General features: G+C 56.8%; 3 protein-coding genes across 5 annotated transcripts; 1 reads left to right on the forward strand and 2 right to left on the reverse strand.

Annotated features, from left to right (window-relative positions):
- The first annotated feature begins 151 nt into the window (after positions 1–151).
- On the forward strand, positions 152–2,993 carry LOC311442494 (ras-related and estrogen-regulated growth inhibitor-like protein). Of its 2 annotated transcripts, XM_084531782.1 has the most exons (4): positions 152–400; positions 864–917; positions 1,365–1,441; positions 1,952–2,993. In XM_084531782.1, exons 1-4 carry the CDS (start codon positions 268–270, stop codon positions 2,375–2,377), a joined length of 690 nt encoding a protein of 229 aa, XP_084387908.1. In that variant the 5' UTR covers positions 152–267; the 3' UTR covers positions 2,378–2,993. The 2 variants fall into 2 exon arrangements, with proteins under 2 accessions (XP_084387908.1, XP_084387909.1); XM_084531783.1 differs by lacking the exon at positions 864–917.
- Positions 2,994–3,269: 276 nt separating this feature from the next.
- Positions 3,270–8,998, reverse strand: PLIN1 (perilipin 1). 2 transcript variants are annotated; one of them, XM_084532659.1, is made up of 9 exons: positions 8,900–8,998; positions 8,177–8,231; positions 7,418–7,616; positions 7,180–7,262; positions 6,585–6,837; positions 6,116–6,369; positions 5,495–5,647; positions 4,685–4,918; positions 3,270–4,228 (listed from the first exon to the last, which is right to left on the reverse strand). In XM_084532659.1, exons 2-9 carry the CDS (start codon positions 8,219–8,221, stop codon positions 3,854–3,856), a joined length of 1,596 nt encoding a protein of 531 aa, XP_084388785.1. In that variant the 5' UTR covers positions 8,222–8,231; positions 8,900–8,998; the 3' UTR covers positions 3,270–3,853. The 2 variants fall into 2 exon arrangements, with proteins under 2 accessions (XP_084388785.1, XP_084388786.1); XM_084532660.1 differs by lacking the exon at positions 8,900–8,998 and adding an exon at positions 8,707–8,795.
- Positions 8,999–11,270: 2,272 nt separating this feature from the next.
- PEX11A (peroxisomal biogenesis factor 11 alpha) lies at positions 11,271–16,266 on the reverse strand. Its single transcript, XM_084532843.1, has 3 exons — positions 16,165–16,266; positions 15,966–16,081; positions 11,271–14,505 (listed from the first exon to the last, which is right to left on the reverse strand). The coding sequence occupies exons 1-3, from the start codon at positions 16,218–16,220 to the stop codon at positions 13,940–13,942; spliced, it is 738 nt and encodes a 245-aa protein (XP_084388969.1). The 5' UTR covers positions 16,221–16,266; the 3' UTR covers positions 11,271–13,939.
- Positions 16,267–16,307: the final 41 nt, after the last annotated feature.

The following is a 16,307-nucleotide window of genomic DNA, read 5'->3' on the forward strand; positions in this document are numbered from 1 at the left end:
CAGGCTGCTGGGCCGCGTGCGGCAGCGCTGCTGCGGGCAGCCCGCCACGCTGCGGGATGACGGGGCCAGCCCGGCGCTGACGTGTGCCGGGATGAGCCGATCGACGGATTACAAAGTTTGGAATCCCTCCGGCTGCAGCCCCGGCCGCAGCTCCCCGGCGGCTGCCGGGAGTGGGGTGGTCCCGGCGGGTCCCCTGGGTGCCGTGGGATTTGCCGACCCCCTTGGACACGCTGCCGGGACCGCCGGCAGGGCACGGCCACGCTCGGCATGGGGCTCCGGCTGCGCAGGAGCGCCAGCTTCACCCCCGACCACCCTGCTCTGCTGGAGGTGCCCGGCCCCGCCGCCCTGAAAGCAGAAGCGAATGTGCTCGTGATGGGAGCTGACAGCGTGGGGAAATCAGGTAGGAAACAACCGCGAGCGGAGAGCTGAAACTTGCCAGGCACGGAGAAGCCTTTCTACTGAAAAATAAAAAAAAAAAAAGACGGAGAGCTGCAGCAGAGTTTGGAGATTAAGCTGCGGAGAGCAACCCCGCTGTGCTCTGGGACAGAGGGGGGGATGGGGCTGTGCTTTTGGGTACCAGGGAGGGGAAGCTGAACACAACCTTGCAGGCAGCAGGGGAGGGATGGGGAAGGTGTTTTCCACGGAGCTGCAGTCTGCTGGTGTGCCGCTTTGTGCCGTGCCTCTCCGCTGTTTGCAGCCCCATGGCTGGAAGGGAGGGAATCCGAGATCGGTCCCTGTAGCGGGAGGTTACAGGGGGATCGCTGCCTGAGTGTGATCAGGGGCTGTGCTGACCTTGGTCTGGGTTTAAGCATGAATCCGGGAGGTTTAGGATTATTTTGTGACTCTTATTCTCCCCTCTGCAGCCCTGACTGTGCGTTTCCTCACCAGGCGCTTTATTGGGGAGTACGGAGACATGGGTGAGTGCTGGGCCAGGGCCAGTCCCACTAAACACCCGCTGGGGACTGGAAGGTCAGAAAGTGAGCCTGATCCCCATCCTGCTGCAGGGTTCGGTTCCTTCCCATCCTCTCCTGTGCTTCCCTAGAGCCTCTGCCTGCTCCCGGGACACTTGAAGGTCGTGTCTGTTCAGTGAGCCCTTTTTTCACTTCGGAACCATTTCTTTGGGGTGCCAAAGGCTCAGGTGGCAAAAGTGTGTATGGGCTGAGTGTGGGGTACTCATGGCAGAGGCAAATCTGCCCCACAGCCCCCGCTGCTGCTGTACAGAGAGCCTGAGGGCTGTGCCTCGGGGCTTGCAGTCTCTCAGGGTGGACACTAAAGGCTTTTAGGGGAGAAGACCTGGTGCAAGGGAACTGTCTCTGGGGTCTGTGTGGGCAAGCGTCTTTGTTCCCTCTCTTTTTTTTTGTCAGAATTCATCTACAGCCACACCCTGACCGTGGACGGTCGGGAGATTCTCTTCCACATCTGGGACGTCCCCACCTCCCAGGTGAGAGGGCTGCACTCCTCACTCATCTTCACCCCCACGATGAAAACCCAGCCTTTGCTAAAAGCAGCACCCACGGGCTGGGAGCCCCAGCTACACAAAGCTCTCGCTTCAGGCTCGCTCAGCAGATGGTTTGTAGGATCTGAGTCCTTTTTGCCTGCTGAGTACAGGGCAGCTGTGCTGTTTGTGGTAATAGTCATCGCAGCACGCAGTTTTCTGACCGGGGAGGACAGTGAGGCACTGATATTGTGCCTCTGGACTGAGCACAAGGTATTAATGCAGTGGGAGTGCCCCACGGAGGACCCCACGCTGTTATTACCTGTGCCAATTCCCGTCTGTATGGGAAGGGGAGGGCTCTGACTCCAGTGTCCCTGTCTGGTCACCTCTGTACTGCTCACTGCCATTCCTGTCCCGATGGGCTCGGGATCTCTGCACCCTGCACTAGCAGGCTGGCATGGAGAGAGTGAGCTGGGTAAAGAAACCTTCAGAAACCCTCCTTATCTCTTTCCCTAGGACCAGGCAGATGATGGCTCCTCGGAGGAGAAGCGAATCCAGTGGGCAGACAGCTTCGTCCTGGTCTACAGCATCTGCGACCGCGCCAGCTTTGACATCCTGCCCCCCAAAATCCAGTTCATCAAGGCGGCCAAGGAGGGGCAGAGCCAGGAGAAGGTGCCCATCGTCATCGTGGGCAACAAGCGGGACCTGCACCACCAACGGGAGGTGTCCAGTGAGGAGGGACGGCTCCTGGCCCTCTCCCTGGACTGTGGGTTCTACGAGGTCTCTGCGGCCGAGGCGTATCATGGGGCCCTCATGGTCTTCCACGGACTGGCCGAGCGCATCCCCGACACCAAACTGGCCCTGAAAAAGGGTACGGGCATCCGGGGCATCGTCAAGACCATGTCAGCGGTGTTTGCCCGCAAACGAACGGACTCCCTCTGAGCCGTGGCCTGGGTGTTGCTTCTCCCCGTGCTGCCCGGCTGGATGGAGCCTCCTCGGGGTGCCCGTGGAGATGGGGCACATTTCCACCAGCACGGTGGTTTCCTGCAGGAACATACAGCTCCTTCTCTGTGAAGCTGCCCCTGTGAGCAGGGAGGACACGCCACCTCCGCCCCGTTCCGTGTCCCCAATCTGTCACCTTGGCATCCTGCTGCTGACCCCGCAGGATATCAGGCTGGGTCCTTGACCCTCCCGTCCCACCCTCCTTCTCTCCGTGACTCCAGGCGGAGCCGTGCTGGTGACCTGCTCCTCCCGCCCGCAGCCCTTTGGTGGCTGTGGCCATTTCCCTTGTGCGAGTGGCGCGCGGGCTGTGCATGGGAAAGTCAGGCGCCGGGCTCGTTCCCAGGATGTGGGACTGCACCGTGCGTCTCGTAAACCCAGACCTCTGTGAGCCGGCGGGTCCCCGGGGAGGAAGGGAGGTGGGGAGGAGGGCTTGGAGGCTTTTCCCCTTCCCTGGTGTGCCTGGGAAAGCAGCATGTAGGAAGGGGGTGGTGTGCGCGGTACAGACAGTGAGTTCTCCGCTCTGTTCTCCTCTAAACGGAATAAATCTTCTTTGGCAGGAAGCCCCTGGCTCCTCGTGGCTGTGAATTTGTACTCCAGGCATGGGAAGAGGCACGTATGGTGCTGGGCACTGCCCGAGCATGGTGAAAGGCAGGGGCCCTCCTTCCCGCGGTGTTCCCAGCCCTCTGTGGCTCACCACATAGACCCAGCTAGCTCAGCCTCTGAAGGCACCCTCGGGGTCCCCTTGTCCCTGCTTGGGTGCCCAGGGGCTGTTTCCCCTTCCTCAACCCATCCTGCTGCTGGGCTAGCTCTGGGAAAGCAAACTGTGCCGGGGGCAGGTAGAGAAGGTTTATTACTGCAGCAGATACAACCAAATGTAGCGGGAAGTGGGGCAGAACTGCAGGAGAAGGGGGTCCAGGCACTCCACCCACTGTCACCGGCCTCGTTTCCGACCCTCAACAAGGACCAGGGTGGCCCAGAGCTGGTCCCTTTCTTCTTCTTCTCTTCTCCAGTCCCCTCTGCTCTCTCCTCCACCTACTTCTCCCTCCAACAGCAGCACTTTTGGCTGCCTTTGCTCTCCCCCTCCTGGCCCCAGCGCACTCCCCAGGGAAGAGCCACCCCCGGGGCAGAGCGAGGACCCTCCTGTGTCTGCGGGGGGGGGGCGTGCGTGGCGGGGACAACCACAGGGCAAAGCACCCACGGGTTCCCTATGATCTGCTTGGGCTCCAGCTTGGGGACGGGGGGTGGCACCCCATCAGGACACAACCATGGATGCGACCCATGAGCATGGAGACACCCCCTGGGTGGGAGGGACGTCCCTGCTCGTTGGCACACCGATGTCTGTGTCCATGTGGGGACGCGGGTAGTGGCGGGGCGAAGCGTGCTGTGGGGTGCCGAGACGTGTCTCCCACCACCTCCTCAGTCCTTCTTGAAGGCCGGGCTGTAGAGGTTGGCGTAGTAGGCCCGGCTGTACATGGCCTCGGGGCCGAAGCGGTAGGAGCCCTCGCTCACGCGCCGGTTGTAGGGGGCGAAGGCGGATTTCCGCGGCAGGGGGCACTCGGGCTCGAAGGCCGGGCTGCGGTAGAGGTTGTGGCGCATGAAGAGGGGGTCCTCCAGGCCCAGGAAGGACAGCGGGTGGTGGCCGCGGTACAGCCGCCAGTCGCCCCTCAGCTGGGACTTCTCCTCGGCGGGGGCAGCGGCAGGCTTGCCGTCCTCCTCCTCCTTCTGCTCCGTCTCAGGGCTGGCCTTGCTGCCCCCAGCCGCCGCCTCGTCCTTCACCGACTGCCTGCGGAGCTGAGAGCCGGCGTGAGCGGCGGCCCCGAGGGAGACCTCATGGGGCAGAGAGCTCAGGACAGGACATTTTATCCCCACGGGGGTCCCCAGAGGAGGAGGGAGTGGGCAGCCGCAGGACATGAGGTCCCTGGGGAGGGAAGGGAGGCGGAGGAGCAGGAGGGGGGGACGTGGGCTCGGACTGAACTTTGGCATCCCCGGGAATTTGCGGTCCCGTCCTGGAGCACACGCAGGGTGAACGGTGTCCCGACAGGGACAGGAGGGCACGTGTGGCATGGTGGCTTCAGGGCTTGGTGTCACTGGGGTGTGCCCTGCCTGGGGGGTGTCACGGGGACTCCCCATCACAGGTTTTGGTGACTCGCTGGCCCTATGTGGTGCCTTGGGGGGGGCTCATGGGGAGAGCTTGGACCTAAAAGGCTTTGCAGGAGGTGGACGGGACCTGATCCATGATAAACTCACTGGCACGTAGCTGTACAGGGTGCCCAGCAGATGCTTGGGGGCGCTGACGAGGGTCCCCCCCAGCGCATCCACTGTCTCCATGGCCCTGGACAGCCTGCGGGGGGTGAACAGGATCAAGCCCTCGGCCGCATCCCAGGCCACGGCGGGGACCTTCTTCACGCTGGAGATGCCGGAGGCGCAGGCGCTCTGCAGGTTGTGGGCCACGCTGCCCACCAGCCCGGGACCATCCCCTGCCTGGAGAGAGAAGACACCACAGCCACTTGTGCTGGCCACCACCATCTCCCCCCCACAGACCCTCGCAGCCCCCTGGGACCCCACATTTCCGCTGCAGGCAGAGGCAAAGGGCACCGACCCCGACCTGCAGCTTCCTGTCCGCGTGTCCCAGCAGAGCTGCTGCCAGCGGGGAAAGTTCCCAGCCCCGGCTCTCTGTGCTGGCAGCAGGGCCCCCCCAAACCTCAATACCCCCCATCCAGGGTCCTTCTGCCCCTTTTTCACTGCTGGGACCGTGCAGTGGGGGGACACTTGGTGCCGAGACCCCAAAGCAACAACTGGGAGCTTGGTGCCGGGTTGGGGAATTGGGGCACCTGCATCGTGCCTGGCACATAGCTGTCGGATTTAGGGGGTTCAGGATTTCTTTCCCCAAGGAATAAGCCAGGGAAAGTCAATCCTCTGGCTCGTACCCAGTCCCTGGGAAGGTGTCAGAAAAGGAGTGCATTTATTTATCTTTTTGGAGACGAGAGGGAGGACGTGTTGGGGCCAGGAGGATGCTTTGGGATGACCCCGTCTCGCCGCCCTCCCGTTTCTCCGTACCTCACCGGCGTGGCTGTCCTCCTTCTTCCCTGCTTTCTCCTGCTTCTGCTCCGGCACCCTGCTCTGCCGCCGGCTCAGCCAGCCGCCCGCAGTGCCCTGCCCCTCACCGTGGCTTTGTGGTGCCTGGGGTGCGCTCGGCTTGGCCAGGCTGCCCTGCGGGGGCAAAAAACAGAGCTCGGGGCAGCCCCGGGGCTTTGGGACTGGCTGGGAAGGGGTGGGAGAGGCGAGGCACCCCCTGTCCTGATGGTATCTGGTCCTCCCACGGGGCGTTTGGTGCGGGGAGGATGTTATGGCAAGGCCATAAATCAGCCATCTAGATTGGGAGGCAGCTGGAAATAACTCGTCCTGCTAACGTGCTGCAGGCTGTGTGAATGTGCTGATGGCACGGAGACCGCTGGCCCCGGCTCCCACTGCTGAGCAGGGGAAAGCTGGCAGCGACTGCCCCCGCTGCCTATTGTGCTCTCTGGGAACATGGGAAAAGGGCTCTCGGGTTTTACCACGGGAAAAGGCGACGGAAATCCCAGCCCAGTCTTCGGTAGGAATCCCAACATTTCAGGTCTGGCCTCATTCCTGTAGCCCCCGTTTTGCTGGGGGTCTCTGGGGGGGACTTGAGGCACTCACCACGATGGGGATCCAGGTGACCAGCTCCTGCCCCTTGGTTTTGGCGCGCTGGAGGCTCTGGGTGGTTTGCTGGTAAGCGCGGTGGGAGACGGTGCTGACCAGGGCTCCGATCCGGCCCAGGGTGCTGGGGGCACTGGGAGCGCTGGGAGCACTGGGAGCACTGGGAGCACTGGGAGCGCTGGGAGCTCTGGGAGCGCTGGGCTTCCTCTGGGAGATCTTTGCTGCTGGCCCACGAGTCTCTTTGGGCTTCTTATCTAAAAGCAGAGCAGCTCAGGGCTGGGTGGGGGACCTGCACCAGAAGCCTCTGGTGGCCAAGGGCCAAGCATTCTCCCTCCACCTGCACCCCATAAACGAGCTGCCACCTCTTATAGGGCCAGGATCAGGGGGTCTCCTCCATCCCAGCCACCCCCTGCCCTGCAGGGACGCCCCTCTGCACACCCTTTGGTGATGATTTGGGCATCGGGACTACCTGCTTCCTCGTCCTCTTCTGGCAGCAGGTACTCCATCAGCTTCTCCAGCCCGCCCAGCGCCGTGTCGACGCCGGCGGCCGCCATCTGGCTCACCGAGTTGCTCCTCGTGTACCTGGCCGTGGTCTCCACGGTGCTCTTGGTCGCCTCGTAGCCCTCCGCCGCCAGCTCCAGGATCTTGTCCACGGAGTTGCCGATGGTGCTTTTGGCGCTTTGGAGCGGGGTGGAGATGGTGTCCTTCAGTTCGGAGGCAAGCTGCGGGTGGAGAGATGCAGAAGAGCCCCGCTAGCCTGCTCCAGGTGGCAGGGGACAGCCAGAGGGACAATGGAGACCCCAGCCGTGGCCGCACCCAGGAGGGGCATGACAATTTCCTATGGCCTGGGCTGGAGGCAGCTGTTGGGGATGGCACACGGGACACTACTGACATATATCTGGGACCTACCCAACCCTTGTGGCCAACTCCCTGCTTTGGGGTGCCCTGGAGCAGCCCCTCACCTCCAGCAATGACCACAGGCAGTGTGCCCCATAGGAGAAGCACTGTGGGCTCCACAGAGGGGCTGTAGGGTCCCAGAGGCTGCTGTCCCACCCGTGACCTACCTTCTCGACGGGGTACTGCAGGGCAGGGATCTTCTCCTCCAGGTGGTCCAAGCCCCGGCAGGCCAAGTTGTTGGCTACAGTGACTGCCTCAGGCAAAAACACGAGAGTGGGGTGGTGAGAAAGGCTGGGGGCTGCGCTGGGGGTGCTGTGTGCCCGTGCCAGCACCACGGGAGGCTCCCCCTGCCGTGTCCCCCCCCGTCCCCTCCCCACGGGCAGTGTTGGAGGACTCAGGACTCACACTGGGGCTCCAGCCTGCGCACCACGGGCTCCACGCTCCACAAGGCCAAGGCGCCGGCGCCCTGCACGCCCCGCTCGTAGACCTCACACACGGAGGCCATGAGCGGGTGGGCCTCCTTGGTGCTGGCGTAGGTCCGCTGCAGGCTTTCGCAGGTCGAGCTGACCACCGGCAGGTGCAGGACCCGCTGCAGCACGTTCTCCTGAGCATCAGAGGGGGATGGTTAGGGGCCAGCCAGCTCCCCAAAAACATCCCGTCACCTACAGGCATCTGGCATATCGCTGTGCCCACCCGGGAGCTCAGCTCCCACTGGAGGAGGAGATGTCCCCAAGCCCTGTTTTGCTGCTTTCCAGTGGCAGCTCAGCAAGCAGTTGCTCAGGAAGCTAAGGGCCAGGAGGTGGCACAAGTGAGAGTCTCCCAGCCTCCTTTCCTGTGGCTCAGCTGTGCAAAACCAGCCTGGCTGCTGCTGCCGGAGGAACAGCGACCCTACAAATGACCCCACAAACACCCTTGGAGCGCTGATGGTCCCCACCTGCCCCATCTCCCAAGCATGACTGTTCTCCTTCCAGCTCGGGGTTAACTCCTGATTCCCAACTTGATAACTTCAAGCACGCCAAACGTTATCCTTTGCTCTGTTTTATTACAGGTAAGGATAACCCACGGGGCAGCACAAGGTACGACTCACATCCACCTGTGCAGCCCATATGAGCTGCCTGGCACTATCCACGCTCTGCCCTTTCCTCTCCCTCTTCCCACGCTCACCTTGGCACTTCCATCCTGCAGGGTCTGATTCTTCTTGGCCGTCATCGCGACACGTCTGCGGGCAAAGTGAAATTCAGAGCTGCAGACAGTGCTGTGCTGCCCGTGGGCTCCCTGCTCACCCCACAGCTCAGAGTGGGATGGGCAGGAGCTGGGCTGGGACACGCACCTCCCCTGGGTGCCACGGGACGTGCCATTGCCTAAGGCTTGACTTTTTACCACTTAAACCCTACAGCCAAGGGCTCCACGGGCTCCTCCCCTGCTAGCGGGCCTCGGCACCCAAGGGTATGAAGAATGGGCTGAGAGGCTGAGAGGTTGGGAGGAGCGGGGTCCAAGCAGGATGAAATGGGTTAGGGCTGGAAAGCAAGCTGAGGGTAGGCAGGCTGGGGGTAGGTGCAGAGAGGAGCGGAGAGAGGAGCTGCTGGTAGGATGAGGGAGGCTGAGCGGTGATGCTCGGGATGTGGGGCTGTGATGGGGACCGTGCGATCCCCCTGTGCACCACCCCATGGCTCAGCACCATCGTCCCCACGTACCCGGCTGGGCTGCAAAGCACCGCAAAATCCCCGCCTGCGCTGCTCCTGGCTTGGTGACACCCCCAAGCACAGCTCCACTCCCTTTTCCCAGCAGCAAGCTGAATGCAGGAGATCGAAGGAAGGCAGGCAATCCCTTCCCTCACCCCGACTAGTCCTGCTGAAACTGTCCCCCCTTTGGGGACCGGGGACTCACCCAGGGTCTGCCTGTGCAGAGCAGGAGCTGGTGGCAGCGCCGTCCCTGCGTGCGGGGCCTGTGCTGGGGTGCGCGGTGCCCTGGGCACTACCACCCCCAGGCCCCACCTCCCAGCTGGGTTCAGAGCCACGGGTTGCTGTGGAAACTGGGCAAACAGCACCCCGAGGACACCCAAATTTGGGACAGAAGGCTGCAAAAACGGCCCCGCTCACAGCAGGGCAGGCTGCCTGAGGTCAGTCAAACCTTGCAAGGCCAAAATCCCCATCTCCCTGGGCCCCAGATGCAGTGCTAAGCCACACTCATGACAAATGCCTGTTCCCTTATTTCCAGGGGGAGCTCTCTCTGTTACAGCACGTGCCTGCCACCTCTTTTCCTTGCTCTGGGCACCTCAGAGCAGTTTGTGCTCCAGCTGGCACGGCACGTGCTGCAGACCCCTACATGTCCTAACCCCTCAGTGGTGCTGGACTCTTCTGACCCTCAGGATCTCTCCTGGGCTGGCGGGGCCAAGACAGGGTGCAGTCCCATGAACGTGGCCTCCAAGCAGTGCAGCAGCTCGGCCTCTGTCCCTCAACCCCCATGCAGGACACGGAGGTGTGTGCCCAAACCTGCATGGCTCCAGGCTCCTGGAAGCTCTGCTCAGTCCTCCTTTCCTTCCAGAGAGCCTGGATTTGCTCCCTGCCCTGCAAAACTCACAGACCTGCCTTGCCTGCTGGGCTCACCCCCCAAACAGAGGCACACCAGTGCCCTGGAACAGGCACACCAGTGTCCTGGACGGGCTCCAGCGCAGCAGCAGGGTGAGTCACTGCTCTCCAGACAGCGGGACAAAGGGCAGCAGCCTGCTCACAAGTTTGCTCTCTTGGCACCGAGGCTTCTCCCAGCTCTGCTGGCCGGGCAGGGGCAGTGCCAGCCTTCTCCCTGCCTTGGCGTGAGCTGGGATCAACAGACAGCGCAGCCTTTGCCCTGCTGTGGCCTTTCCCCTTCCCCTCGCTGCGGGGCAGAGGCTGTGCCAGCCCCATGACAAACAATTTCTGCAGGCAGCATTTAGAGCCAGATCAGCCGGGTGCAGGGCAGCAGAGGTTTACACTCTCGTCTCTGCAGTCTCCTCCATTCCCATTAATATACCGTGGTTGGGGGTGAGCTAGAGCCCTAAAGACATGAGGTATCTTTAAGCTTAGGTCTGCAGGGGGCTGGAGAAGTAGTTAATTTATTTCCATGCCCAACAGCAGGATCACCATCCCCAAATCACTGCTGGCAAGTGTCTGCCCAGTTTCTTTTTAAATAATGTCTTCCCTGGCAATCTATTTAGTGTTTTGTTTTACTTCAGTTCAAAATAAAATCACCTGTGTGATTTAATTCTCCTTTGTGGCAATATAAACGTACCTCTTGGATGGAGTTAGAGACCAATTTACTGCCTTCCTCTTGGCAGAAAGCCTTTTAGACACATGAATGCCCTTCACACCCTCTCTCAGTCACCTTTCCTCTACAAAACCAGTTCACCTGATCCCTCCCCAGAGCTGTTGGGTTTTAGACCTTTGATCATTCTTGCTGCTCACCTGGGACTCTCCAATGGCTCACACATTTCTTGAAATACTGTGCCAAGCAGGGTATAAACGCTAGGAAAGCCTTGTCTGTGAGCAGATCCCTTATCTCACGTACCATTCTCCTGTTAATTGCTACCATTATGAAATATATATGAGACCAGTAATTCAGAGGGAAATTCGTACTAAATTGTTGCCGAACGCAACGCTTTGTGCATTACTCAGGAAGTGACATTTTGGAGCTTTTAAATTTGCAAAGCTCTTACTGCAGGGGACAGGAGTAAACAGCAAGCTACCAGCAGGAGCTCAGTTTTAATGGCTATCCCTTCCCCATCCCTCCCCATCTCAACCAGAGATGTTATCCTTCACTCTCTGCCCTGAACAGGTGTTCATTATTAAACAACCGCAGCAATTTGCCCCACAACACAAAGAGCCATCCAAAGGAAAGGCTGTTTATAAGATATTTCAGTGCAGGTGTAGCCATTGGTTTCACCTAGCTGTGCCTGTGCTGGGCTGAGGGCTCCAGCACTAACTGCTTGTACTCAAGGGCAGCCGATGGCAATTCCCCAAGTGTCATTTTTCGGGTGATTTCATGTGCACTTTTACCAGGTGCTCAGATGTTTACTTCTTATTGTTTTCACATCTGAAATTGGGGTTGTAAATGAGCCTGTCAAATCTGGCTGTTGCCCTGCTCCTGTGAAAGGAAAGCCCTATAAAACAAGAGCAAACACAGGCAGTGTCTCTTCAACAGTTTTGCCCAATTTGGAGATAGGAGAGAGGATTCCTTCTCCAGCATCTCTTCTCCACCCTCTAAATCACACACAGACACGGTGTCATTCTTAGATAAGTTTATTGCTTGTGTTCAAACAGCTGTCCTTATTCCAACTGCTGTATTAGAAACATACAAAGAAAAGGCACTAAAAGGATCTTCTCCACTTGATCATGATTCTATGGCTTCAGTCACATCATATTAAAATACATTAAATTACTAGCCTCCAGCTGGGGAGCAGAAAGGCAAGTGTTAGTGCTTAACATCCAGTGAAGTTACTCCTGTATGCTCCGTCCTGTTCTATACAGAATGGGGCGGGTAAGGCTGAGAAAGGCTGAAAATTCATTGCCCTGTCTCCCAGGTTGAGTCTGTACTTGTTAATCCACCCCAGTCCCTCCAGGAGAAACATCAAGAACTGGCTTGTGGCTTTGCATAGTGTTTGCTTGGCACAAGGGCAAAAATCCCACACTCCTCCCTCTGCAGAGGGCAGAGCGAGGTATATCTGGCCAGGGGCCACATCAGCAAGTTAATCTATTTCCCTTTACCTATGAACTACAAGGGAAAAAGAGGAATAGGCTTGCAAAACAGTGGAAGATCTATTTCGTATCCAAGAGGTCCCCTGAGAGGAATCCGTAATGCAGTTTCTTGCAAGAAGACAAAATTCTGTAGGCAAAGGGTAGCCAGACCTCCACTGCCAGGTCGTGGAGATTCTTCTCCTTTCCTTAGGAGAGGAGTTAGGAGGGCGTAGGGGTTGCTGCACGTTGGGATAATGATCAATCTGACCAAGGGAGGGATGGGTCACACATTGCCAGCATCTCAAAGGCAAAAGGAGTAAAGGAACAAAACAACCCCATTGTTAAAAAGGGTATCAGGAGGAAGCCCTGGAAGGCAACATATCCATTATGGTCTGAACTGCCAGTACGCTCTGCTTTTAATGGTGTTCATTTCCATATTAAAAAGAAGAGCTGCTGCAGGCCATGTTTGGTCTTCAGACACACTTAATTATCCTGCTCAGCAACCTCTTTTTTCAAACCTTTCATTGGCAGCCTAAGACTTCAGATTCAAAGTGGAAGTGATTCCAGGCGTGACCACAACGACTTAGGGTAAACTGGGGCCCTGCATTATCATGTCTACTCAATTCCACAGCCCTCTCCTTTTAATAAAGGAGACCAGCATCTTTTAATTCCTGTTTACAGACAGTATCAGAAGTAATAAGAGAGTACCTTGGTCCTGGTTAGAGTAATCTCTGTTCACATCTCCTGACAGATGAAACAAGGAGTCCTTGCATCTGAAAGCAACAGAACACACAGGCCGAGCTCTGATGAAGAAGAGCGATAATTTTGTCTCCTATAAATATGATGTGCAAATTTTTCTCAGACAGCGTACTCTGCAAAGTCAGGAGCAACAAAGACTGCATGTCATGTAACTGTGAGGCAGCTGGACACAGCGTTTCTCCTTTAACCTAGATCAGTGCCAGGCAGTCATTCCCAGCTAGGTAACTGAAGAGCAATTACGCTGTCACAGGGCAAATACAAGGCACTTTCAAATGGTAGAACCAGCAACGGAATGCAAAAGAAATCTTATGGTTGTGATGGGAGGATAATGAGGATCAAGAAGGAAAATGTGAAACGTGAATGCCCAAATCCAGGTAATAAGCTTCTCTTCTCAAGGAGATTCTGATACAATCAAGTCCAACTCCATTCCCTTCCCTCCAGGAGCTTACGCAACTGGAAACACTCCCTTGCAGTTCGACTCAACAAGCTCCAAGACAGCCTTCTGTCCTTAAATACAGGTTCCAAAGCTCCTTATTACGCTGGATGTTTTCAAGTAAAATTAAAACAGAAGAACAAGCTGCTTATCACACTGTGATTAATGTAAAATGGTTGAATTTAGAATCACGGGGGCTTGGGAGTTAAGGTGCATGTGTAATGGGAAATGTAGTGCTCAGGAGAGGTTCCAGATTCACAGCTTTGGAAAGTCAGTTCCCTACAAATCACAGCATTATCGGCAATGAGACCAGCTTTTCCCAGGCACTGTTCTTCACCAAAATCCTCAGCTGGAGAAGTCAGAGTAAGTGGCCAGCAGTCCTTGGCTCACATTAACAAAGGAGAAGAAGAAGGTGCTGATGCCCTGGGACAAAGTTGGCACTCACCAGACCATAGGTCTAGCGTCAACAGTGCGGAGATCACTGGCAGGTCAGGAAACACCACTCCTGTTATCATCAAACCACTGCCCACAGACGTCAGGATGCAGCAATCCAGTCCCATCACAACACTCAGGCATTACTTCAGGCCCTTTAAGCAGAGCTCCTAACTTGACTGAACACGCTGTAGAAAATTTGACTGCAGGAACCTTTGATTGGTGAATTCTAGCTTTCCAGTGTAAACACGATTAATTATGAGTCCTATTACCTATTGCAGTAGTCGAGGCAGCTATTTCGTAACCCTGTATTAAAATATAAAATCAGTATTTCCTTATCTGGCAGCCAAGTTCCAAGTCCTGTTTCTGTTTGTGCAATATTATTCTGTCTTTCCCATTTTCACTCCATTGGGCACCAAACTCATCTGCAAAGAGAGAGGGAAGGAGCAAGGGTGGAGTTCATTTATTCAGAGGACAAAACTCATCTTGAGGTTACTGTGAGATATCTTCTTTTGTAAAGTGCCATAGGGAGAATCAAAACCTGTCAGAGGTTCAAAGCCGTCGGCTCACCACATGCCGTGCAGTTTCTCTCTGTCACTGTTTCAGCTTCAGATGAGGGCTTGCTAATGTGAGGATCCCCACCAGAGAGGAGAGGAGGCCACAGAAACCAATCACTCCTGGATTGGTCTTGTAGATCCCCAGTGTATCCAAAGGACCCGTGAGATCGCAGAGATTCTTCACCATGTCGAGCACCAGAGGAGGATGATTTTTAAGTATCTGAAACAGTAGGAGGAAAAAACCATGCACGCCATCACATTTCAAACCGTTTAGTTCCTGATTTCGTTTGTCCCAGGAAGAATTCTCCTTCATCTTTCCTTCCTGTACAGCTTGCTCCAGCCTCCATGAGACCTCATACCAATCCCTGGCCAGGTTCATCAGCAGCGAAAAGTAGTAGCACTTGGTGGCCCAGTTCCGCCACTTCGGCACGTCGATGTCAGGCTGGAGTCCAACACTCTTCAACCACAGGACTGTGTCGCAGACGAAGTACAGGGCACGGGTCAGGTTGGAAGCCGTAAGGCAGACGCGAGGAACCACGTCTGGCAGCTGTGTAGTTCTCCTGGCTGCTACCAAGGCGTGCACCGTGTTGCCCAGTCTGAACACTGCAAGAGACACCACGAAGGTTAGCGTGGCTGCTGCAGAGACACAGCTCTAGGCAGGGCAACTCGGCACGTCACTGCCCACAATTCATAAACTTAACAGGCTTTGGGCATTTGTATGCTTAAACATCTTCTCCACTCTTAAGGGAATTGTGAGTTCGCAGTGTGAGAGGCTAGTATTAGGGAAGGAAGGGGCATAAATCCCTCAGTGCTACTGTCCTGAACACAATTTTGTCAGTAGCCAGGAATCACCAGCCTTTCCTGCTGCTCCATTTTCAGTGCTTGGGTGTGCTCTGGACCCATAGCACTCTGAACAGAGCAGTGACACAAACGGAGCCTCCAGTGTCAGTGGTACTCTGCTGTGAATTTCATTTAACACTGGACAGGAGGTGATGTTACTGCATAAACCCCATTGCCACCACGAGCTGCACCTTCCCTAAGCTTCTGCAGAAGCTGGGGGTTTACATGCTGAGCATGCTGACGCCCAAGTCCCTCCTCAGCCATGAATTTGTCAGAGGTGCATATCACTCCCTGCAAACAGGAGCAGTATATTCCACTTCCAGCTATAACACATAGCAAACCCTATTTCATGCCCTGCACAGTTTAGGTTTCACCTCATGAATGTTAATACAATACCATACAAAATACTTTTAATAACCTGCTGCACTGTAACAGTGACAGATGTTGGCTGTACCCATGTTTAGTGGAGCTGCAAGCACCCTGAATTTCAGCCTGAAGCCTACCGGAGGTTTGTTTAGCACAGACAAGAGAATTATGGCTATGCTGATAAACCAGCTGGCCTCTCTCCTGGAAATTACCATACTCCAGAGCTAATTGGCATAATAAAACAAATCTATGGTAACACATTAAATCAGCGTCCTTGCCACACATATTGAAACTGCTCCAGAATTGAGTAATTGATAAGTAGGTGTAAGATCAAGCCGAAAGCACACAGGACAACCACAGCAACAAATGGCACAACCCCAACAGATGCAGGGGTGACACGGCACGAAGTGATGCATACAGTCAGAGCACGAGAAAAGTAGGGAAGGGGAAAAAAATTAGTAGAGCATAAGTGCTAAAGAAAAGTTGTGTGAAGTAAAATGTAAGAAGCCACATTGAAGGATGGTTCTTCAGAGGTGCTTTGCAGGGGATGGGGATCTTTAGTATTAAACCACCTTGCTGGGAGGACTGACAGGAGTGCAGTGAGGCAGCGGTGTGCCAAAACTCCTCGTTCTGTCCCAAAACAGGGCTGACAACTTCAACTCCTGCCTGTTAACTCACTGCTCCAGCTCTCCCTGCAGCAACGCATGGGAGAGGAGGCTGGAGGAGCAACAAATGCCATTGTAGCCGTGCAGATCCTGCCAAGCCAAGGCAGGGTAAGGATGCTGACGGCTCCGTGAGTCCACCAGAAGGGTTTTGTGTCCCCAGGAGGAGCTCGCCCCGGGGACCCCGGCACTTACTCTTCCGCCCCGAGCTCATGCTGGCTTCCAGCTGCTTCAGCTTCAGCACCAGCTCCTCCTTCTCGGCCTGTCGCTCCAGCACATAGCTCAGCAGCATGCACGTGTACTGCGTGGCTCTGCAACGGCAAAACACGACAGAGAGACGGGCTGAGAGCACGGCGGGCACCCGGGGCGAGCGGCACACGGGCCGAGCACTCACCGTAGGAGCCGCTCGCGGCCCTGGCTGCGCTCGGTGAAGTCCACGAAGCGCTGCATGGCGCCGGGGCAGCCCCGCCGGCACCGGCACCCGAACGGCGGCCGCCCCGCTCCGCCCCGCTCCGCCCCGCTCCGCCGCCGGAACCC

Source organism: Aythya ferina (assembly GCF_964211825.1).
Source record: "Aythya ferina genome assembly, chromosome: 11".
Classification (NCBI taxonomy): Eukaryota; Metazoa; Chordata; class Aves; order Anseriformes; family Anatidae; genus Aythya; species Aythya ferina.